This window comes from Sorex fumeus, unplaced genomic scaffold, assembly GCF_029834395.1.
Source record: "Sorex fumeus unplaced genomic scaffold, SorFum_2.1 ptg000038l, whole genome shotgun sequence".
Lineage (NCBI taxonomy): Eukaryota > Metazoa > Chordata > Mammalia > Eulipotyphla > Soricidae > Sorex > Sorex fumeus.
Window position 1 is genome coordinate 9,848,530 of NW_026606095.1, and position 25,875 is coordinate 9,874,404.

The 25,875-nt window shown below is 38.7% G+C and overlaps 1 protein-coding gene across 1 annotated transcript in view; it reads right to left on the minus strand.

The window, feature by feature from the left end:
• Positions 1 to 25,875, minus strand: part of TMC1 (transmembrane channel like 1) — a 158,507-nt gene that overhangs the window by 8,268 nt on the left and 124,364 nt on the right. The window contains exons 14-17 of the mRNA XM_056118790.1: positions 20,276 to 20,404; positions 11,955 to 12,022; positions 5,379 to 5,618; positions 1,015 to 1,140 (exon numbers count right to left, since the gene is read on the minus strand). Of these exons, the coding sequence (XP_055974765.1) occupies positions 1,015 to 1,140; positions 5,379 to 5,618; positions 11,955 to 12,022; positions 20,276 to 20,404 (563 nt within the window). The remainder of the gene's footprint in view (positions 1 to 1,014; positions 1,141 to 5,378; positions 5,619 to 11,954; positions 12,023 to 20,275; positions 20,405 to 25,875) is intronic.

Sequence of the window (25,875 nt, forward strand, 5' to 3'; positions counted from 1 at the left end):
ACGGTTCATGATTTCAGCCTCTCATCACTATGTAATCAGCACTGAATTTGGATAGGTTACAGCTTAGTCCTTGGAGAGACTGTGAGAGTTGGAAAAGCCAAAAGTAGCTAAAAAGAACAAGAAGGAAGGAAGGAAGGAAGGAAGGAAGCAAGGAAGGAAGGAAGGAAGGAAGGAAGAGAGGGAGAAAGAAAGGAGGGAAGGAGGGAGGGAATAAGGAAGGAAGGAAGGAAGGAAGGAAGGAAGGAAGGAAGGAAGGAAGGAGGGAGGGAGGGAGGGAGGGAGGGAGGAAGGAGGAAGGGAGGAAGGAAGGAGGGAAAGAGGGAGGGAGGGAGGGAGGGAGGGAGGGAGGAAAGGAGGAAGAAATGAAGGAAGGAAGGAAGGAAGGAAGGAAGGAAGGAAGGAAGGGAGGGAGGAAGAGAGGAAGGAAGGAAGGAAGGAAGGAGGGAGGAAGAGAGGAAGGAAGGAAGGAAGGAAGGAAGGAAGGAAGGAAGGAAGGAAGGAGGGAGGGAGGGAGGGAGGGAGGGAGGAAGGAAGGAAGGGAGGGAGGGAGGGAGGAAAGGAGGAAGGAAGAGAGGAAGGAAGAGAGGAAGGAAGGAAGGAAGGAAGGAAGGAAGGAAGGAAGGAAGGAAGGGAGGGAGGGAGGAAAGGAGGAAGGAAGAGAGGAAGGAAGAGAGGAAGGAAGGAAGGAAGGAAGGAAGGAGGGAGGGAGGGAGGGAGGGAGGGAGGGAGGAAGGAAAGGAGGAAAGGAGAAAGGAAGAGAGGAAGGAAGAGAGGAAGGAAGGAAGGAAGGAAGGAAGGAAGGAAGGAAGGAAGGAAGGAAGGAAGGAAGGAAGGGAGGGAGGAAAGGAGGAAGGAAGAGAGGAAGGAAGAGAGGAAGGAAGGAAGGAAGGAAGGGAGGGAGGGAGGGAGGGAGGAAGGGAGGGAGGAATTTATGAAAGGGAAGAAGGGAAGTAAAAAAAAGAGGTACAGTAAGAACATTAGAGAGTCTCTTTCTAAGAGGCAGTATGCACATACACCATAACCAAAATGACAGCGATGACCAGCCCAGGGTTAGAAAGCTGTCTCAAGATTTTTGCCATCCAGCTCGGGAAATCATGTTCCAGTGTTTCTCCAATCACTTCGAACATCCTATTTTTGCCACTGGAATACAAAAGAGAGAAGTTTATTTCAGGCATACAGGAAAACCATGGTTACAAGCAGAAAAATTGAAACATTTTCTCAAACACTGTATAGGCACTCTTTCAGCGTAGGAATCTTTTGTTTAGCTGTAATTCTTTACAGCCAAACCTTCTTTTGTCCATATATGTATATATACATATATATTATCTCTGTCACTGGCACCCCGTTGTTCATCAATTTGCTCGAGCGGGCCCAGTAACATTGTGAGACTTGTTGCCAGGCTTTGCCGTGCAGGCAAGATACTCTCAGTAGTATGAGAAATGTTCTTCCAGTATACACATGTGGTCAAAAATTTCAAAAATAAGCCGCAACCTTAGACTTCTAAAGGCAGTCATTCAAAGATTAGTTAATCCTATTTAAATATTTAAATATTCTTCGTCTACCCATTAGCCAGCTAAGCTTTGTGGGAGAATTCTCTTGGGGCTAAATAAACACGACACTTGGCTTTTTAATTATTCTTGGAAATGTGAATAATAGTTTAACAGAATCAAATCCACAAACTCACATCTTTTTACGCAAGAGCTTTTGTTTATACCAGATTATCTTTCCACCAGACTGAAACTATGCCCAATTTACCCTTTATATTCTTTAGTTCTTAGTACACAGTAAGTCACCAGCACTCACTCATTCACACAAATCTGGCCCACTAGGCTCTACTGTGCTCTGAGTTGGTTTTTAAACAGCCAATGTGCTTGAGGGGACTGTGTGGGGCCTGGGATGGAACACTGAGCCACCTGAACTGTTTTCTACCATTTCTCTGATGTGTTCTAGGTTCAGAGAGACAAGAAAACACACCCCAGTTCTCTAGAAATCACCTACACTATTAAGAACAATTGATCTCAGCATCATTGAGAGTGGCACTAGGTCTCCAAGCACCATATTGTTGGCTCTTGTCAGAGGGCAAAAATGGAAAGAAAATGGATGGCGAGAGAATACAAAACTTGTCTTGCACACAGACAATCCCAGTTCAATCACCAACGGTGAACATGGTCCCCTGAGCTGCATGTGGAGTGATGTCTGAGCACATAGCCAGAAATAAGCCCCGAACACCCCCAGGCGTGGCTGCCCACACAACAAAAGGAAGAGAAAGAAAACTAGACACACAAAGAATGCTAGAAATGAGTAATGGAATAGCAGTGTCACATTATAGATGATGTTTTGTCACGGTTCTGTAACATCATTATGTGTGATCTCAGCTATTTAAAAATTAGCATAAAATAAGACCAGAAAGTAAAATGCTGAGGGCTTTTATTTCAGGTCTTTAAAATTATGAGTAATATTAATTTTCATATTCAAATATTTCTATAAATTCCAAATTTTATAGGGCAAACCCATAGTACCTTTGCAATTTGATGAAAATACATAAAAATACAATTGCCAAATATTAGCAAGGAGATTAGTGAGAATCTAAAGAATCTGTAAGTTCACAGTTACTATGAAGGGGGCACAGGAAAAATATCAGGTAACAGGAAATGGGGTAGAACAATTGGTTCGAACAAATTTAGAAAGCATATATTCTTTTATATGCAAGATGAAAGAAGTTACAGAAAAATAGTTTATCTAAATTTGAATTGATCACGATCAGGACCATCCTATTGTTCATCGATTGCCTCGAGCAGGCACCAGTAATATCTCCTTCATCCTAGCCCTGAGATCTTTTAAAAAGTGCCATATTCAAGGCTCTTTCAGGAGTAAGAGAATGAGACCCATCATTGTTACTGGTATTTGGCATATTGGGTATGCCACGGGGAGTTTGCCAGACTCTGCCGTGTGGGCAGGTTACATTCGGTAGCATGCCAGCTTGTCCAAAGTAGGAATGAGATGATAAGATGTCGCGTGGCCGCAAATGCGGCTGTATGCCTCTGGGATCTGGGTTTTATAGTCTCTGGGTCTTGGCCGTTGATGGGATTACACGGTGCCAGGGCAAAATATCAAATTTGAATTGATATTAAGATAAAAATATGTAATTTTTAAGCCTAAGCTTGCCAATTAGAAAATGTTTCGTAAAAATTGCCTATGCCTTAATACATAATGATAATTTATTTTTTTTATAAAATCATTGTCATTCAATGGTACCAAAAGATGACAAACGCTTGGCCTGTATTATAAAACCAAGTTTACAGAGAGGAGTAAAGGAACCCAAAGAAAAGGCAAGCAAGGACTTAAATAAGGACCTGGTGGAGGGCTTGGGGTACTTTGGGGATGGTGAACTTTGGTAATTTTATATACATCAAAACCATTAATGTTAACACATATATAAGCATGTTCTGTAATCCATAATTGTCAAACATAAATAGAATAAAATCCTAGAGACTTAGTGTAATGTAACGTAAGAGGAGTTAGAACTAAAAAACTAAAGCTAGTCAGTCATTATACAGCTCTATAGCATCAAAAATACTATCATATAAATACACCTTTGTAACCACACCTCAGTTTCTTGATATTGTGAAGTTTTCCATTAGACAATTAAATTCTTTGAGTATCTTTTTCTAAGAAGGGCTGGCTTTCCATTCAAAGGCTGAAACACACTTAACATTTATCCACAGAGTATGTGGATGATTTGCAACGAATAATGTTTTTGAACGGTTATCTGGTGAACTGTGTACCCTGGGATTTCTGAAGGGTTTATTAAAACTAGTACCTCTTTCAAGAATGCAATTTCATAGTTAGTCTCCAGATGTCACTGTATGCATTATTTATTTCAGCCCACTTGCTTGGGGGCTGGGGTGGGCCGAGGCTCAATGAATGAGTAGGATCCTCAGCTAGCTGCTTATAATGGAGCTCTAGCTGTTCTTGCCCTGTGTGCTGGTTTAACATTTTCTTCTTTTCTCTTTTGGTCGGGGAAAAGAAAAACCCTCAGGCTACTGTTAGCATAGAAATAACTCATTATACTTCTCTGTGGACAACTCTAAACATTTGGTTCTGACAGCACCAATGGGGAATTCTAGATGTCCATTATTGTTTGATTTTAGTTTGGTTTTGGAGTCAAACAAGACTCCAAACCGTGACTTAGGGGAAATTAGGCACTATTTAGGGACAACCCCTGGCAGTGCTCAGGGAATCAGGTGGTGCTGACTGTACAAGAAGGGAATTCTACATGCAAAGCACTCACTCAGCCCACTACGTTCTGTCCTTAGTCCTACGTTGCTGTTGCATCATGCTTGTCATTCACAAGGCATTTCACATCTGTGTTTCCTTCAAAGCAAAGGTTAAGTAACTCAAAAGCATGTTGACCTGTAATCCAATATGCAGATAATCTCAGAGGGATTTGTGGAAGATTCATTTCTTAAATCTCTTTAGCAAATGAAATGTCAATGCCCCAGATCCTAGAAACTTTAATTTCTTGATAGTTTCATAGAGGTAACTGTCATAAGGATACAAAGTTTCAATTTGTATCATGAAGTCTTCTTGACTAATATTGACATAATGATTTATCTTTCTTCTTTGGAGAAAAAAAGAAACCATGAGAGACATCTTTAACATGTGCTAGTATATAGATAGCTTTGGGGATTATAAATCATGTGTTCTTTATATTCATCCTTACCTAATGATTATCTCATTTGCTAATAGTAAAAGTAGGAAGCATATTTTATTTCTTATTTTCATTTTCAATTTGGTCATCTGCATGAAAAGTAGCAATCATTTCTGATGTCTAGATATCAGTGACAGTTTTAATTCCAAAAAACGTTTCTGTCCAGACTGACATTATCAAAGCAGCTTATTGTTATCTACTTATATGGAAATAGTTCAAATTTATTTAAGCCAATATTTTGCCAATACACGGCAGAGTCTGGCAAACTCCCGGTGGCACACCCAATATGCCAAATACCAGTAACAATGATGGGTCTCATTCTCCTAAAGAGCCTTGAATATAATCTCAGGGCTAGGATGAAGGAGACGTTACTGGGGCCTGCTCGAGGCAATCAACGAATAACAGGATGATTTGTGATTTGTGATTTTGCCTAGGCTGAATTTGGAACAGTTATTTTTCCTTTTCATGATTTCCAAACAAAGAAATAGATGGAATATTCCCCAAGAGTCTCTGTGTCTCATAAAGAATGTGGATATTCTAAGTAATTCATCCATATGAACTAAAATGCCAAAGTTCAGAAGAAAAAACAGCATCCACAGTGAACTACCATCCCCATCTCCATGCCTGAAAGAAAACTATGCCCAGCTGGAATTTCAAATGTACGAACCTGAAGGGACCACAATCAAATGATGGAGGGAGGGAGACAATCATGTACAACACGGGCATGGTGGACAGAAAGAGGATGAGCAAGAGCATGCCCAAGTAGAAATTGTTCGATCTAGAAGCTTTGAAGACTCTGGCCTCAGGAACGTTGCAACACATAACAGCCCAGCATTGGAAATACATGGATGTGTGGAGTCGAAGGATGTTGATTCCTGGGAGGCTGGGAGCAAAGAAGGAGCCCATCCTAAAAAGAAAAACAGACTTCTGTTCAATGTAAGCCTTCTCCCCTTAACAGAGTCACACAACACAATAGTTTCTTTACCAAAAGTGAAAAATGTGTTGCTATCAGTTCCAAATTTTTGTTTTTGCTTTTGAGACACACCCAATGATGCTCAGGGGTTACTCTTGGATCTGCAATCAGCAATTACTGCTGGGAGGTTTTGTTTTTGCGTCATACCCAGTGATGCTCAGGGGTTACTCTTGGATCTGCAATCAGCAATTACTGCTGGCAGTGCTCAAGGGACCACGTGGGATGCTGGGGATTGAACCTGGGTCATCAGTGGGCAAAGCAAAAACCCTAACATCTGTGCTATAACTCTGGCCTACAACCCAAATTTATTTTTTATTTTTATTTTTCTTGGGGCAAACAGAAAAAAAACAGTGGTGTTCGGAACTTATTTTGGCTCTGTGCTCAATAGTTATTCTTGGTAGAGTTCAGGAGATTATATGTGGTACTGGGGATTGAATTGGGGTCCACTGAGGATAAGACAAAACCTTAACCCTTTCACTATCACACCAGCTCCTCATGCAAACTATTTTTATAAGTACAGTCGACCAATCCTTTTCCATCTACAATGCATATTTTACCACTACCCCATCATCATATGGATTGCATACATGATTCTTCCATGAAAATATGCTATTCGCTAACGTCATCTTTTATCATTAGTAAATTTCAAATATAATCAATAGTATATTATATTTCCTTCAATTTTCAAAATAAACTTCAGTTCCCTTAATGTTCTTAACACTGATTAATTTATATCTGAGTTTTAAAAGTAATTTGACCATTGAAACCGCAAATTTTATTAAATGTATTTTTTATCTTTATCTTTGTCCTCGCTAATAATTTTTATTTAATGAAAAAGAAAATGAGTTTAAGTTTTTCTTTAATGTTATTTTCTCTTTGTGGCTGCTAAAATTATTTTGGAGTTGATGGGAATAAGGTATTTGTGTCTAATATACTATGTTTTATTGATAATCTCTAGCAAGCTTCATGTGTTTTTTAAATGAAAATTTAATGCATCCATTTAATGTAGGTTATATATTTATTTTCCTACTTTAACTTGTCATGGAAATCCACAGCATTGTGCGTCTGACTTTCGAAGAGCATTTTAAAACCTGCTGCATACTAGAACCAATTAGGTGCAATTTCTTTTGCTTCTCTAAGCTGGTTGTCTGAACAAAGAAAATTAATTTCAATTTTCCTTGATAGGAAAGTTCATTATGTTCTCATTACCTAGGTTAATTGAAAGTTATTAGCCCAAAACCAAAAAAAGTTTAGTTGTAAACTAATATTGGAGGTATAAACAAAGTCTTACCTCTTAAACCACCCCAATTTAATGATTTACTCATCAACTATAGTTATAAATAACATTTTATAATTTTTTGATATCAAGAGTAATTGCTTTAAGCAATCCAAATGTAAATTTGGTTTATTAGCGGGGAGGGTGGTAAGTTGCATGAACATATTTGTTTCTATTCTAATTGAGCTTATACAACCCCATTTCTATGAAATATACCAATCCGTCAAGAGATCCAATTTGTTCTGTCTTTTTGGCAGGATTCTGCAAATGTACATCTAAATGTTTTAACACGCGGATTGGCTCAGAGGATTCCAAGGAAGTTAAACTCTGAAAAATACTGATATGAAATTTGAGTGATAGCGATTTTACCTGTGAATTCATCAATTGTCACAAATGCAATTTCCACTCAACTTTGCTATGAATTTAACAGTTCTTTGAGATGTAAGGCTTATATTTTAATTAATAATATAAAGGGCTAGGCTTTGCAATAAGACTATGCATCTCGGTAATGGTATAGCAAAAGAAATTCTAGAAACCCCAAAACACAAGAAAATAAAAGTCACAGCTGAAGGGTTGGAAATACAAGCAGCAGATAATATCCCCAAATTTCAGTATTAGCAAAATAATGGGATTTGGGATTCTGCTACTCAGAATTAGTCATATGTGCTGTTCCGACCAGCAAAACAGAAATAAAAATGAGATGCCTCACTCTAGGTGTGGAAACTTTAAGGACTCAGATTTTTTGGTTCTCTCCTGCAACTTGAACTAATGGATGTTCCAAATAGATCCATGAGGTCAACTTGAACTCTACACTTAAGGTAGCCTTGAAATATTGTAAACCACTAATATTTAGGAGATTTGTTTCATTGCTGCTTGGTCTAGTACATTTTAGGACACAATCTGTGCATAATTCAAGAATTAGATCTGCAGAAAGCCATACATATTTGCAATAAAATATGTGCTTTGCTTGTCTTCCAGATGCATAAACATATTATGCGTACACTTATATGTAGTCTATTGTGTGAGTAGGTAAATAAATTTCAAAATAGATTATCACCTTGGCATTTTGAACAAAAGATCCAAAAAACGTATTTTAAAACAAAAATAGATCCTGGTATACTTATATATGAACCTTAATTCTCCTCCTTTCTTTTCTTGTGACTCACTAATTAGCTCTATTCATCCAGTTCCTCATCCAGACAAACCACTCATGTCAGTTAAAGATGACTGTAAGGCATTAGTCAAATAAAACACTTATCTTCCAAGATGATCAAAGGAAATTATCTCTTTTCCATTCCTTTCTATGCCAGTGACATGGTCCACATGAGGGGAATTATTCACAAATGATCAGTTGAGAATATGAGGAATCAAACAGAGAAAAAACTGACGGGAGTGTCCACAATGAGACAATCTTGGGAAATCTTTTAACCCATTTCCCTTATCGTGTGTTCTCAGACATACATCCTGCTATAATGGAGTAGAAATGTAATGTGTTTTAAAAGTGTAACTATAAAATTATAACTATACTTTAAAATACATAATTACAAAGGTCTATGTTTTCTATTTTTAAAGCATTTTAATTTATATTTAATATTTATATTTATTTATATTTATACATAGACTAAATATATAATTTATTTATAATGACAAAGATCTATTTTTTATTTTTAAAAGTATGTATGTAAAAAAAGTATGTAAGAAAAGGTTTATTGACCATCAGTCAATTCATAATTAAAATTATTTTGCCAATATATGGGGCTGGAGTGATAGCACAACGGGTAGGGTGTTTGCCTTGCACACGGCCAACCCAGGTTTGATTCCTCCGTCCCTCTCGGAGAGCCCCACAAGCTACTGAGAGTATCCTGCCCGCATGACAGAGCCTGGAAAGCTCCCCATGGCATATTCAATATGCCCAAAACAGTCACGAGTCTCACAATGGAGACGTTACTGGTGCCCGCTCGAGCAAATTGATGAACAATGGGAGGACAATGCTATAGTGCTTACCAATAAATATATGACTGTAATACTATCAGCAAAAATAATCTTCACTGGGCATAGAGAGATTATGCCAGAGGTGAGGTACATGCCTTGCATGCAATTGGCCTGGATTTGATCCCTGGCACCACATAATTCCCTGAGAAATTTCAAGAGAGATCCCCCGAGCACAGAGCAAGGAAATATCTCTGAGCATAACCAAGTGTAGCCCCCACCCTACCCTCTTCAAAAAAAGACAAAGAAGTAGACACAGGACATCTGTGTGGTAATCAAGTAACACCCACAGAGCCTTCAAGGTTTATGGCACATTGAGTAAGAGTCAGGGAGTTTATGGCTGATAGAAAGTACTGGTTCCTCATTTTCCCACTAACAGCTATTTTTCTCCAAAGCAGCACAAGGCCCTCCAGAAAATGAAAAATTCAGACCAGTGAAATTGATCATTTCTATTGGTCATCACTCATTAGGTTGCCATGACTTTCTTCCTAGCTTGGAGAATAAATGATGGATTATTTTCCTTAATGAGCTAGAAGAAGAAAAACTTACAAAGCAAGGGGATTGAGGGGCCAGAAAAATTGCAGGTAATACTCTTGCCTTGTCTGTAGATGACGTGGGTTGTATCCCTTTGCATAGTCTGCTGAGCCCACCAGAAATGATGACTGAGCACAGTGCCAGTATAACCCAAAAACAAAAGAACAAAATTTAAAAAAAAGAACTAAAAGAGAAAGCAAAGGGGCAGAAATTTTATTTTAAACATACTTGTTTTAAAAGTATTGAAAGGATCTTTCTTTTTTTTTCTTTCTCCTCGTCCTTTTCATCCTACTGAGGTGGAAATTTGATAGGACATCTGGGAAACATAAAATAACAAAATAGGAGACTAACACCCAAGAATAGCTGAGATAAGTATCAGGAGGTTTACTCCATGGCTTGGAGACCAGCTGCACACGCTAAGGGAAAAGGCAACTCAGATAGAGAAGGGAGCACCAAATAAAGGGTGTTGGGAAGATCTGCCCAGGATGGGAGATGCATGCTGAAAGTAGACTATAGAGTGAACATGACTGCCACTCGATGCCTCTTTTGCAAACCACAACACCCAAAAGGAGAGAGAGAACAAAAGGGAATGCCCTGCCACAGAGACAGGGTGGAGTGGGGGGATGGGAGGTGGGAAGCTTACTGGGATCAGTGGTGGTGGAGAATGGGCACTGGTGGAAGGATGGGTACTCGATCATTGTATAACTGAAACCCAAGCACAAAAATTTGTAAGTCTACAACTGTATCTCATGGTGTTTCACTAATAAAAATTACAAAAAAAAAGATGGAACTCTTGGTGGAAACCTTTGTATTACTGAAACAAGATGACTTGGGCACTTTTAATAAGGGACCAATCTTATAAATGCTTGATGACCCAGAGTATCTGTGACAGAATGACTTAAATAGTATGTGAAGCTTGTGGGAAAACCTAGTATAATTACTAATATGTATGCTGATGTAAGAATGGGTGAGGAGTCACCACAGTATTATATTAGACAAGTCAGTAGGAAAAAAATAATCAATTTAACCACTTGTGGATTGGATATTCCTAGTAAGGAGTGACAGATTTATGAGACACATGGTTCTCTGATAAATTGTGTGTTGTGATTGAATTTTTAAACTAAAAAATGTTTTCTAATATATCACGTCCCCTTAACCTGTCAGGGTTTGCGGTGAAAATGCTTTCACTTTATAAAAATAAACGACAATCTCTTTTGCACACCAATAGAAATAATTCTCATGTGTAAATGATACCATGAAAAAAGCTGTAAGATAATGGTCACGTTTTAAACTTGACTTTCCTAAAACATGTTTCACTTGAATAAAAGATGGGGTTTTTAAAAAATATTTTATTCCCCCCTTTTGTGTGATGTTGGGGATCATAAGATCTCATGGATGGTAAGCTATTATTTTTTAAAGCAGTTATATGTTGTATTGTAAGGGCTAGACAGTAGCACAGTGCCTTGCATGTGACTGACCTATATTCAATCTCCATTCTTGTGGTTTTCTCTAATATGGTTCCTCAAGCCCCACCGAGAGTGATCTCTGAGCACAGTGACAGGAGTAATCCTTAAGCATTGCCAGATGTGGTTCCAAAATCAAACCAATAAAAAATTTTATTTTAAATATATTCAATTGTGAGGACTATAAACCACTTTCTTAGAAAGATCTTACTTTATTCTATACAAATTGTCTAGCAATGATTTATTTTTTACTTTTCGCCTAGTGTTACATAACAAAAGTAAAAGTGTTAACTGGGGGCTGGAACAACAGCACAGTGGGTCAGGTGTTTGACTTGCACTCGACCGATCTAGGTTGGATTCTTAGCATCCCATATGGTTCCCTGAACACCTCCAGGAGTAATTCCTGAGTGCATGAACCAGGAGTAACCCCTGTGTATCACTGGGTTGCACTGTAGCACTGTCCTTCAATTGTTCATCGATTTGCTCGAGCAGGCACCAGTAAGGTCTCCATTGTGAGACTTGTTAATGCTTTTGGCATATTGAATATGCCATGGGAAGCTTGCCAGGCTCTGCTGTGCGGACGGGATACTCTTGGTAGCTTGCCAGGCTCTCCAAGAGGGACGGAGGACTCGAACCAGGGTCAGCTGTGTGCACGGCAAATGCCCTACCTGCTGTGCTATTGCTCCAGCCCTACATCACTGGGAGTGACCCCAAAAGCAAATAATAATAATAATAATTGTTTTAAATAATAAAAATAAAAGTGTTAAATAGTCTACGAAATAGAATATATGTTCCTACTATTTAATGTGCTCTGCAAAATAGGCAGATACCTCCATGAACTGACAGTTATAGCATAAAAAGGTGAATACTTAGAGTCATCAACTTTATAAAGCAAATGCTGAGTGAGATATGGGTTATGGTTTTCTCAAAGACCAAAGTGGTGTTTTTAAATTATAATAATTCTGGAGACTTGACTGTAAGGGATAAAATGTCCAGTAGTGGGCCTACCAGATCATGCCTTGGTTGAAGATCAGAGCCAGAACATTGCCACTGATGTCAAATTCTGTGTATGAAGGCTAAAGGAGACACAGATATTCATTGGATCAGCATATCAAGTGGTGAAAATTGAAAAGCAAGTGTCTTTTATTTCTACATCAGTATAATGAGATTCTTAACTACTTGTAGAACAACTGCAGAATCAATATAATGATTAGCAATAAAAAATAAGAGTATACTTATTTAACATAATAAACCAGTTTTAAATTTAGTTATTCTTTGCTGTAAAAGGGTGGAGAGAGAGGCATTTTCATTTACCACTGAGGAAAGCAACAATAGAAGCAACTTTTAGAGAAATAACTTGAAAATACATATTAAAACCAACATTAATAATCCCATCCTCTTTGATCTTCTATAATTCTTTTAACAATGTATTCATAAATGCTGATTAATTTTGACAAGCAGAGATAAAGCCATGTAAATGCATGACATTAAAATGAAAATAGTACCTCTCTACCAGGACTTACATTGCAGTGAACTATAATTGCTGTGTAAAGAATACTTACACACAAGAGAAAAGAGAAAACTACAGAAAATTGCACATTTTTGAAAAAATAAATGTAAAATTAGGCATTCATTATTATGATCTGTTTTACCTGAAACTGTAATAGAGAACAGAATTAAAAGTAATCAGCGAAATGAATCATTGTTAGATGTGGGTGACAGATTATAGCTTTAATTTTTATCTTTAATTTTTTCATACTTTTAAAGTGTCTTTCAGCAAAATGTGAATTACCTATGTAATTAAAAATAAGCAAGAAAGAAATAGCACAAAAGTTTAAGAAATTATTGCATACAATATGCAGTGTTTTGCTTCTGGATAATAGGGTCCTGCTAGGGCAGCAGGCCAGGCTGTTCTTTGTGAATTCAGCCACCAATAAGAAAGACATTTGTTCCTGGGTATCCTCTCCAAAGACTCCTTGGTGACACAGCTGATAATCTTGTAAGAAAATTGCTAATGATGGGTGTAAAACTAATTATAAAGGACAATACTGTCTCTGGTTTCACTTGAAATGAAGAATAATCAGTTGGTAGCATAAGAAAAAAAGTATAGCAAAAAAAATTAAACATATATATTATATATACATATATCACTGTCCTCCCATTGTTCATCTATTTGCTCGAGCGGGCCCAGTAACGTCTCCATCATGAGACTTGTTGTTACTGTGTTTGGCATATAGAATACATCACGGGTAGCTTGGCCAGGCTCTGCCTTGTGGGCGAGATATTCTCGGTAGCTTGCCGGGCTCTCCAAGAGGGGCGGAGGAATCGAACTCTGGTTGGTCATGTTGGCCACTTGTAAGGCAAATGCCCTACCCTCTGTGCTATCGCTCCAGCATATATATATATATATATATTGAGTAAATGAGTAGACATGAAAAACAACAAGGAAATGACAGGACTCTAGCACTGCTCCGGGTTCTTACATGGTATGCTTTTAGACCCAATTCCTCCCTCAACATGTGGCAAGAAGAGAAAGAGAGAGAAGAGAGAGAGGGAGAGAGAGAGAAGAGAGAGCAGAGAGAGAAATTAAGTTATTCAAATTTTTTTCCTCTTTAGTCATTATTTGCATATAGAAAAGTTATGGATTTCTGTACATTGATTTTGTAGCCAGACAGTTTAAGGCACAAGTCTATTATTTATTAGAACACTCTATTGGGAGTGTTTTTTTCTTTTATTTTGGTGAATTCTTTACAGTAGCCTAAATATAAGAGTCCAAAACATCATGGATTTTTATTTTCCCATATGAATGTCCTCAATATTTCTTTCTTGCCTAACTGTTATGGCGAAAACTTCCAGTACTATATTGAATAGTAGTGGTAAAATTTGGTACCCTTGTCCTTCACCTAATCTTAAGAGAAAGGTTTTCAGTTTTTCTCTGTTGAGTAAGCTGCTAACTGTGGGTTCATGGTAAATGTCTTTTTTAACTCTATTGAGGAAACTTTTTCTTTTAATTTATTTTTTATTAGTGAAACACCATGAGGTACAGTTGTAGATTTACAAATTTTTGTGCTTGGATTTCGGTCATACCATGATCAAATACCCATCCCTCCACCAGTGCCCATTTTCCACCACCATGGATAATATCCCTCCCCCCATCCCCCCCATCCCCCCCTGCCACTGTGGCAGGGCATTCCCTGGAAACTTTCTTTTATGCCCAATTTGTTAGGAGTTTTTTTTACAAAAAACACGAATAGGTATTTGATCTTGTCTAATGTTTTCTCTGCATTTATTGAGAGAATCATATTATCTCTATTTTTCCTTATATTTATATGGCATATTATGTTGATTGGCTTGCTTATACTAAACCATGCTTGCATCCCAATCGTTGGTTGTGGTGTATGATCTTTATAATAAATTGTTGGATTCAATTGACTACATTTTGTTGAGAATTGTGTTCACCAGAGAGGAAAATCTACAGTTTTCCGTGTGTGTGTGTGTGTGTGTGTGTGTGTGTGTGTGTGTGTGTGTTGTCTTTGCATTTGGCTTCATGGCAATATTTGCCTCATAAACACTGTTTGGTAGGATTCCTTTTTCTTCATCTTTCTGAAAGAGACTGAAAATGATTGGAGTAGGTCTTTCTTGAAAGTTTGGAAGTACTTTAGGATTGAAAAGATAGTGCAATGAGTAGAGAAATTTCTCAAGAAGTTAAAAATAAAATTATTACATGATCCAGCAGTTCCAATTATAGCTACTTATTCCAGAGAAAGAAAAAAATGCTGTTTCAAAAATATAATACACATCTTTTCATTACAGTACTATTTACAATAACCATGATCTGGAAGCTTTAGTGCCCAATGAATGAGTAGATAAGGAAGAAATGGTATGAATTTTCAATATGTTTCTACTCAGTTATTAGAACAGATGAAGTCATTTCTTTGTCATAATATGTACAAGTATTTGAGGGAACCCCAGGGGTAGGGTCATGCACAGCAAACTAAGTCAGAAGGAGAATGACAAATACTAGATGATCTCATTTATACATAATATATAAAAAAATAAAGCAAGAAAGAGACTGTGTCAAACAAAAATATATCCTTAGACTTTGACCTCTAACTGATGTTACCAAGGTGAGGTAGAGTCAGGCTGTGTTCAGCGGGAGTCTAGTGGAATTCTGTTTAGAGATATTTGCACTTTGCTAGTGAGCATATACGGTAACACTATGTTCTTAAACCTTATGAACATTAACACTCTTGTAAACAAAAATGACTACTATTAAAAATTACAAATAGGGTCTTGAGCAATGGTTAAATGTGTGGGATATGTGTCTTGCACATGGCTGACCAGGGTTCAATCCCCCATACCACACTTGGACTCCCAAACCTCGTAGGAGTTATCCCTGAGCACAGCCTTGTGTGACCCACCTCCTCCCCACAAAAAAAAACCTCAGTAGTTTTCAGAAGATAAGTGAAAATATCTATCTTCTTAGCTTGCATCTTTTATATCACTATTGAATCCTATCACGCAGGGTAAATACTAAGAATGGTATATGCCAGTTGAAATGAAACTGCATAAACTATGTACTTGCTAAGTTAATGGTAAAAGGATCCACAAAGATTGATAATCCAATTTATTGTTCTAAAATGCATTTCAAACCCTCCATGACACTGAATCTCAAGACATCTCCAAAGATGAAACACTGTAGGCCAAGCAAGTGGAAGTAAAGGTTAACAAATGGGACTCATTAAACTAAGAAGCTGCTGCAGCTCAAAAAGAAACAGTGACCAAGATACAAAGACAGCCCATGGAATTGGAAAAACTATTTACCCAATACTCATCTGATAAGGGGTCAATATCAAAGATATATAAGGCACTGGTAGACTTCACAAGGAAAAAACACCCAACCCCATGAAAAAGTGGGGAGAAGAAATGAACAGAAACTTCCTCAAACAAGAAATTCAAATGGCCAAACGGAACATGAAAAAATGCTCTTCATCACTAAACATCAAGGAGATACAAATAAAAACAACGATGAGATATCATCTCACACCACAGAGACTGGAACACATGTAAATGAACAACTAGTGCTGGCACGGGGAGAAAGGGACTCTCATTCATTGCTGATGGGAATGCTGACTGGTACAACCTTTTTGGAAAACAATATGGACATTCCTCACAAAACAAGAAATTGAGCTCCCATTTGACCCAGCAATACAACTTCTGGGTATATACCCTGGGAGTCCAAAGACACATAGCAGAAAAGCCATCTGCACTTCTATGTTCATTGCAGCACTATTCACAGTACCCAGAAGCTGGAAACAACCTGAATGACCTAGAAAAGATGTATGGATAAAGATACTATGTACATCTACACAACGGAATACTACACAGCTGTTAGGAAAAATAAGGTCATTAAATTTACCTATAAATGGATAGACTTGGAGATTATTGTGCTGAGTGAAATGAGTCAGAAGGAGAGGGACAGATATAGAATGACTGCATTTATTTGTGGGATATATATATATATATACATATATGTAACACTATTAATACCCGATGCTAAGGAAAATGGGCCAAGAGAACTGGTCATTGGTTGGTTAATAGTGTGGAAGATAGATGGTACTTCAGATAGAGGAGGGTTAACTATGACAACACAAGTTGAAATGATCACTCTGGACAAAAACTAAGTCTTGAAAGCAGGTGAAAAGGATATTTATGATAACCTTTCAGCATCTGAATTGCAAACCATAATGCCTAAAATAAGAGAAAGAAAGAGAAAGAGAGTGAGAAAAGAGAGGTTGCTGCCATAGAGACAGACTAGGGTGTGGGTGTGGCTTGAAGGGGTGGGAGGGAAACTGGACACTGGTGTTGGAAAATTACACTGGTGGGGGGATTGGTGTTGGAATATTGTATGACTGAAACACAATCATGAGCAATATTTTAATGCTCTATCTCACTCTGTTCAATAAAAATAAAATAAGAAAAAGTAAATAAGTAAAATATATTTTGATTTAGTTTAGTGTGTTGATACATTTCACTTTAGTTTCCCTCTGAAGTATCCTGAAAAGCATAATAGAAGAAATTGTGTTTTCTATGACTGAAACAGGAAGTTGTCTCTTACAGTATTTGGACTATCCTAAGAGCATGTCAGCACTAAGATAATAAATCATAATAATTTAATTATAGCTTATGATTATCCAGATCATGTTGTATTGACTTTACATATGAGGCAAAATTTTCTAGCACTTAAGAAGAAAGCAGTAAGGGATACACAACAGGCAATGGCTTAGGAAAGAATGAAATTTTATGTCTGCCTCATCTGAGCTGAATCAGGTCTGAAAAATAGAAATGAAACCAAGCCAGTCTCATACTTCATCGCAAGGAATGAGAAAGCAATGCGACAGCTTCCTGGATCTATAACATTACATCATGCTCGCTCACCAAATAGCATTATGTCACTGCCTTGGCTTATCTGAGAGGCACTTTCAGAGAAGGTGACTGAGATGGCTTAACAAAATGTACAATCTCAAAGTCAAGCAAAGAAAGGATCTGGCCTAGCATCCTTAAAATCGTTGCGAGTGCATGACAATACAGAGTAGAGGTCACAAATCAGTGAGAAGGTCATCAAATTATCTATCTTTACTGGTAAGGAGAGAAACATCATTGGCTTGAGAACATTAAAGGAATAGCAAGTGAGCCAGAGGTATAGTAGAAGAGTTTAGGCACCTGCCTTGCTTGTGACAGACTCCAGGTGAAATGGTCCCCAGAGCACCATCTGGAGTTATCCCTGAGCACAAAATTTAGGAGTAAGCCCTAACTATCTCTGGGTATGAACCCATGACAAAACAAACAAAACATTCAAGATAAAACAAAAGTACAACTGACGTCTTGGGTCCAGGACTTGGAATCAGGCATAGTTGTGTCTACAGATGCTGTTTGAATGATAGTCCTAAAATGCGAAGGTTCAACATTGAGTTAATCAGTTAATACTCAATATCTGCCATGTGAGAAGCATGGCTCAAATCCAAGAAGTTTGGTCTCTGGTTTTATAGGGATTTCATTCTAACAAAGGAGATGGATAATAAGCACATCTAAACATAGAAATGTCAATATGAAGAAAATAAAACAGGAGTTTAAATAACAGGGTGCCTGGTGGACTATGTTAGATTGGATGATCAGATATCTAAAGAGGTGATATTTCACTGAGTCCTTAATGTCAAGAATCAGCACTCTTAGAATGAGGAACAGCTAAGTTCAAGGACCATCCTGTATTTGAGCATAAGAACCCCAGATTGAACTTGGCCTTTATAAAACAAGAGCAAAAGTGGTAGGAGATTAGAGCAGAGGAAAATCTAGAAAATCATATAGAGAACTGAGATCCCAGAAAGATACTTAAAATTCATTCTAAGGACTCATGACATCACTGTCACTGTATCACTGTATCACTGTCATTCCATTGTTTGTTGATTTACTAGAGCGGGTGCCAGTAACCGTCTCTATTTCTCCCAGCCCTGAGATTTTAGCAGCTTCTCCTTACTTGTCTTTCTCAAGTGATTGGAGGCTCTTTCAAGGTTAGGGGAATGAGACTATTGTCGTTACTGGTTTTGGCATATAGAATATGCCACGTGGGGCTTGCCAGGCTCTTCCCATGCTGGTGGGATACTCTCCATAGCTTGCCTGGCTCTCCATATTTGATGGAATAGCACAGTGGTAGGGCGTTTACCTTGCACATAGCCCATGCAGCCGACCTGAGTTTGATTCTTCCGTCCCTCTCGGAGAGCCTGGAAAGCTACCGAGAGTATCTTGCCCACACGGCAAAGCCTGGCAAGCTACCCGTGAGGTATTCGATATGCCAAACACAGTAACAATGGCCACAATGGAGACGTTACTGGGCCCGCTCGAGCAAATCAACGAGCAACGCGAGGACAGTGCTATACAGTGATATATATATATATATATATATATATATATATATATATATTTCTCTCTATGATTTGTGCCTACTGCCTGAACCCCATCAAATATGGTGTGGTAATTATAGAAAATTGGTAGGAAGTGTCTTATGATGTGTCCGGAAAGCAGACTGGAGCGTGGCAGAGGTTGGGTAGTGGAGATCAACTGCCAGGGCTGGGTCCCTTGGGGCGGGAAGCGCTCTCACCTGCCCCCATCTTGGGTGCCCCGGGTGAAAACACCCTGGCGCAGAATCCGGTGGCCTGTTATGAGAGTCCCATTTTATGCTTCCTTCTGGGAGAAGCCGTCGTGAGTTCTGGAGGGTGGCCACTGAGTAGATTATCTGGCACTGGCGGGGAGTAGTTTATGGTGTGACCCCTGGGTTGCTGGAGACTGAGGGAAGCAGGCAGAGGATCTCTGCTCCCGGGTCCCATTGAGCACAGAGTCTAAGGTCACAAAGTTCCACGTTCCACATTACCTGGGTTCCATGGAACTTCATTCAGGTGTTGAGGCTCGGCCCGAGCATCCAGAAAGTGGCCTGGAGCATGGCAGCATAGTCCATGACATCACTGGAGTATTTTAATCAGATATGAACCAATAGTATCTTGAGTCTAATTTGCAAAGAGACTCTTTCATTTGCAAAGAAGGGATGTGGGAACTCGGTGATCTCTTATACTGCAGAGTGACATGTATTCCTCTGCTTCCCTCAAATTTTGTGAAGGGACCTAAGCTCATACATGCTGGGTTAGCAGATGATGTAACCAAAACCAGTGGAGATCTGAAAACTGCGTTTTTGTGGGAAAGGAGGCTACCTTCTCAGAGTTCAGCTTCATCATTTTTTTCAGACTCGAGCATCAAACTAAACTTTGAAACTTTAGCTTTCCATTTTTGTCTCAGTCAAATTCTTATTAGACTTGCGTTCTATGAGATACCATAAATATAATTTGGTATTGAATATTTTTATCCCCAAAACAGCACAGAGACTAGCACATAGCAAATGTCCAAGAACTGGACATAATTCAAGAGATTGATAGAATGTGTAGCTGGTGTTATCCATCTGGGTTGGCTTCTAGAAATATTAACAAGATTCCCTAGAAGGTGAGTAGCTGTGTTTCCAGATTTATTGTGCCTATTATCCCATTTTAACACACAAGTTGAAATTTATTGCATTAGCCACACTGAGCTGATTTTACTAAAATGTTGTGAGTCGTGATATTCAAAACTATCTGTCTCTGAATTAAAATTGTCCTCACTCATTTTCATTTATTAGCATCTAAAAAGCAATGCTAGCCATGAATTTCTAATCTCTCTTCCTCTTGCATATGTGTTGAATAACACCACAATGAGTGATGTATTAAGAGAACCATCATGATCTTACTCACATATCCATATTCCAGGTCCCAGCACCAGCAGTAATTGCAGAACCTTACAAAACATGCTCGCAGAAAGTCCCCGATGAGAATTGTGACGTAGGTGGTCAGGACATCAGAAACAGTCAGTCTCACAAATTCCTGTTGAGATATAATCCGTATTACAATGCGCGTTTTCTTCTTTAAGTAACTCTAGCGTTCTCATCAACTGTTTCATGATTTTACATAGTATTGGTTGGGAAACTTTGAGATCATATCCAGTGATGTTCAGGGATTACTCCTGACTCTGCACTCAGGTATAACTCCTGGAGGTGCTTGATAGCAGGTGCCAAGGATTGAACTACACACAAGACAAGTACCTGACCCACAGTAATGTCTCTTCAGTCCTTGGAGGGAAAACTTTAAAGAGACTAGTTAGCAAATTTAGTAAATGGAAAACATTTCACCCCTAATTCTCTAGGCTAAAAACATTTTTTTGTCATTCCAAATGATTCTATTACAGTCTTGTTACTGAGAAAAATTTCCTAAGAGTGAGACAATAGAGGCAGGGAAATAGCTCTAAGAGCTGGATGACTTGCTTTGTTTGTAGTGGCCTCAAATTCCAGACCCGCTCTGAATGGTGCCTGAGCACTGTTTTGGCAGCTACAGTATAATTGGTTTTGGACAGCACATCTTTGCTAGTCTGAGGATTGAACTTCATGGCTGGGTTTTATGTATCAGGAATGGCCCTGGGCCCCTGTGCACTACTTGGGAGACATTCTACTCCTTATTCTCCTACCCCCACCATCACCTAAGATAATATATAGCAAATTATAGGCCAAACAGAGGTCTATACTGTATAAATCTCTGGAGGTGGCTGGGGAGGCCCCAACAGCTCTTTCCCTTGCTGCCCAGGTTCGGGGAGCCTTGGCTGCTCCCCCAGCTAGGCGGCCCAACCATGGGGCAAACTGAGGAGGAAACAAGGACCAAGCCAGTTGGTTGATCAGCTGCCATTTATTCCATTTCCCCATGTGCCTGTTCCAGTCTCTCTGAGCCTCCTAATCTAGTCTCACACTACCCCTCATTCCCGTCTCCTCCTGTCTCTCCCCCACTCTCTCCACGCTCCATCTTGCAACCTGGATTCTCTCTCCATGTGCCTGCTCCTCATTCTTCTTCTACATTCTTCTGTCCCCCTTGCTAGTCTCTCAGCACTGCATCTGGCAGTCTCTCTCTCTCTCTCTCTCTCTCTCTCTCTCTCTCTCTCTCTCTTTTTCATATCCTCCAACTCTAGTCTCTCCTCAACTCTAGCCCTGGCTACAGCACTACACCCAGTCTGGAATACTGACAAATCAATATAAGAAAGCCCTTCCTGACTGCCATCAGGTTCAAGGGCAGAAACACCACCTGGGGTACTCCAAAGCCCTTCCTGACTGCCCAAGGGCAAAATACCTCCTAAGGTATTTTTCTCCTTTCCTCAGTCCAATAACTCAACCAACATCTTAATACTAGTTATTTTTGTCTGGACACAGCAAGAGATACATTGAGGCTTGTAGGGCAGCTCTCCTGGGAACATCTTGCCACAGACTCAGACTATAGCACTCAGGCCAGATTAATCATTCCTAACCCTAGCAGGGTCCAAATTTAGTTATTACTTTTTGGATCATGACAGCATTTGTCCATGACCAAGCTCTTAACTTATAGTTAAGTGCTTTAGGCACTTTGGCCAGGCCCATCTTGATGCCAGGGTAGCACATAGCTCACCACTTGCCTTGGTTCCATCCAGTCCCTCGTGGGGACCCTGCTTTTGTGGGCGCTAGGAAGTAAGGGCAACTGAGGCTTAGGTGGAGAGAACAGATACCCAGGAGGAAAATATCACTGAGAGTCATGTTACAAAATAATAGCATGTACTGTTCTCTTGTGTCCATACAAAAAAGCTCTGAATAAACTATGCAAAGGACTTAGGGAGAAGAGAAAAACAATATTTACAAGTCAACAGAGCACAAAGAAAGAAGTTTACAAATAAGCACAGAGGAATGGGAGTACTGTGATGAGAGCAACCCAATAAACCAAAACTACTTGGGACCATGCAGGAAGGACAAAGCAAAGTAATCCTACACTATACTTCTTTTATTTGGTTAGTTTTTGGTTCACACTTGAAGGTTCTTAGAGCTCACTCCTGTAATTCCTGTCTGCGTTTAAGGATCACTCCTTAAGGGTCATTCCTTAAGGATGACTCCTAGCAATAGTCATTGGATCATATGGCATGCAACAGATAGAACATATGGGCAAAGCAAGTGCCCTATCCATGGTACTATCACTTGGGCCCCAGAAGTTTAAGCTTTTAATTGGAGACCAGAACTATTTACATAGTTAAAAGTCCACTTGGAAAAGTATTTGCAGCCTATGTGATAGAGAAATCATTTTCTTAACATATTAGAAGTTTTTATATACCAATATGAGAATAGATTGCTAATATAATAGGGAAAATGACAAATGCACAAATATAAATTCACTGGAAAGGATTTATAGTTAATTAAAATATTGAACATACTGAAACCATCACATAATTAAAATGTGGATATAAAAAATGAGCTATTGCTTCATATGATAAATATTGCAAAATATTTTTCTTTGTCACGAGAGTTTGGCAAAACAAGCTTTCATACACTTTCACTAGTAGGGAAATTAAACAATATTTGAGGAGTAAAGGCCCTCCCGTTGATCGTCGATTTGCTCGAGCGGGCCCAGTAACGTCCCCATTGGAGACTTTGTTGTTACTGTGTCTGGCATATCGAATACTCTCAGTAGCTTGCCGGGCTCCCCGAGAGGGGCGGAGGAATCGAACTCGGGTCGGCCATGTTGGCCGCGTGTAAGGCGAACGCCTTACCCGCTGTGCTATCGCTCCAGCCCATATATACTATAGATCTACTCCACAGAAAATCAGTGCAATACAAATCTGAACCTCTAAATTGTAAAAGCATTGTTCACAGCCTATTTGTGATAACATGTCATTGTGATTCTGGATGTACAACTCTATGATCATATAATAGAAACTACTGCACTGCATACTTTAAATAAGTGAAATGAACATGAATTTTGATTTGATGAAGTTGTTTACTACTGATAAAATATACTCTGATAAAAATATCTCTTAAAAATTTACAAAATAGGATATTTTGTATGAAGTCGTTCTCTTATTAATTACATTATGTATAAATGTGTATATGTGTGTTCACATGTGTGAATCCAAATTATTACAAAAATTAGAAACTTTTTACCACAGTGGTGTAAATGTGAATTTGTGTGTGAAGTCTATGTGTTTACTCTGTCACAGAAGTTTATTATTTTTTTGTTTATTGGTTTTTGTGCCACACCTAGAGAGTCTCAGAGGTTACTCCTGCCTCCACACTCAGGAATCACTCCTAGCACTGCTTATTTGACTATATGGAATGCCAGGGATCGAACCCAGGTGGACTGTGTGCAAGTCAAATGCCCTATCAGCCACGCTTTTGTCCCAGTTGCCAATAAAAATATAGATTTTTATCTAATTTTAAAAACTTAAATATACTTTATTTTAAAATGTTATATTGGCAACATGCCTCAGAGATATCTTTGGACTCCGTGCCAGTTGTCTCATGTAGGGCAACCCAGAAGGGGGAAGATGAATTACCTTCCCTGCGCCAGCAGAGCCCTGGCAGTCAAAAACCTCCAGGACTCAATCACTATCATGCTCATAGCCCATGTCCACAGACTTGGATGAGCCTCATCTCTGAGTGAATCTGCTGAAAAACCCAGGTATGCAGGACTTGTGACTGAAATCTCCAGACTGGCATGGGATCAGAAATAGGTGACCTCCCAACATCTCTCTGTGCTTCCAGTAGCCTGGCAGTAACACCCAGAATTGCCTCTGGCACCAGGTTAGCTCGTTAACAGCTATGATCTAGAGACTTGCAAATAAATCTCTCAGAATAGAAAAGTAGAGCAACATACCACAAAGAGGTCTCTGGACCCCAAATAAACCATCCAGTTAAAAAAAAATTAAAAAGTTAACCTCAGTTGTATCATCATATTTAAAATTTTAGAATTCCTAGAGCATGTGACCACAAATGCAATATGTCATACCATCACTAATGTATCAAGCATAGTACACACCACATTTTATGGACTGTAAAGTAGAAGGCAGCTAATCTTGGGGAGAAAAAATATATATATAAGCACACAAGGCACAACCTTTAACAGTAATCTCTTATACAAGGGCTTAATGGCTCCAGAGTGAAATGTAACAATTCATACACTTTCCTCTAAGGAATATTTCTTGGATAATTTTTAGCAGATTATTCATAATGAGCAATACAAAATAAATTATTTAGGTCCCAGTTTGGAGGCCGGGTTTGGGGGTTGGGGTGGAAACATTCAAAATATGGTGGTGGAAAGATGTAACAATGGTATGATTGGTGTTGGTATATGAAATGTAATAAATTATTGTGAACAACTTTATAACAATAAAATTAAAAAATAAAATGAAATAAAATGCTATTTTAAAGGCTGGAGTGATTGTACAGTAGCTTCTCTAAAAGAAGACAGCACCAAATAAAGGGTTTTGGTAGGATCCTCCCAGGTTGGGAGAAGCGTGCTGAAAGTAGACTATAGACCAAACATGATTGCTACTCAATGCCTCTCTTGCAAACCACAACACCCAAAAGGAGAGAGAGAACAAAAGGGATTGCCCTGCCACAGAGGCAGGGTGGGATGGGGGGGTGGGGGGTGGGAGGGATGCTGGGACCCCTGGTGGTGGAGGATGGGCACTGGTGGAGGGATGGGTACTTGACCATTGTATAACTGCAACCCAAGCACAAAAATGTGTAAGTCTATAACTGTACCTCATGGTGTTTCACTAATAAAAAAATAATAAAAGTAGTTCTCAGACCCCATGCATTTAATTCTTATAGTGTTTCATTGACATTGTAAATTAAAATTTTTGCATTACGATCAAACAATGGTTTCTTCCCTCAGAAAATATAATTTTTCTGAGACAATCATTCAACTTCTAGTATCTAGTACAGCGTGTGGCACTTTGAGTGTACAAAAGAGTGTGGAATGAATAATTAAGTAATGACAAATTATTTATGGCAGTACTTTTCCTTTTCTCTATTCTTTATTTGGGTTTGCAATTTAGATTTCCCATTTTAGTTTTTTTTAAGGTTGTTCACAATAATTTATTGTATTTAATATTCCAACACCAATCTCACCACCATTCACCTTACCCACCACTATTATTTTGAATTTTCCCAACCACCACCCAAGACTGCCCCAAAGCAGGTTCTAAATAATTTATCTTGTTTTGCTTGTTATGAATACTTCTCTAAAAATGATCAAAAAAGGGTTTCTTCAAAGAAAGTTGAAGACTGTTGTATTTCTTCCTAGAGCCATTTAGCCCTTGTATAAGAGATTATAATATGTTGTCACAGGTTGAGTCTTGTGGGCTAATATATATATGTCTATATATTATATATAGACGTATATATGGCTATATATAATATATAGACATATATAGCTATACACACATATATATATATATATATATTTGATTGAGATTGGTTGCCTTCTGCTTTACATCCTATCCAATGTGTGCT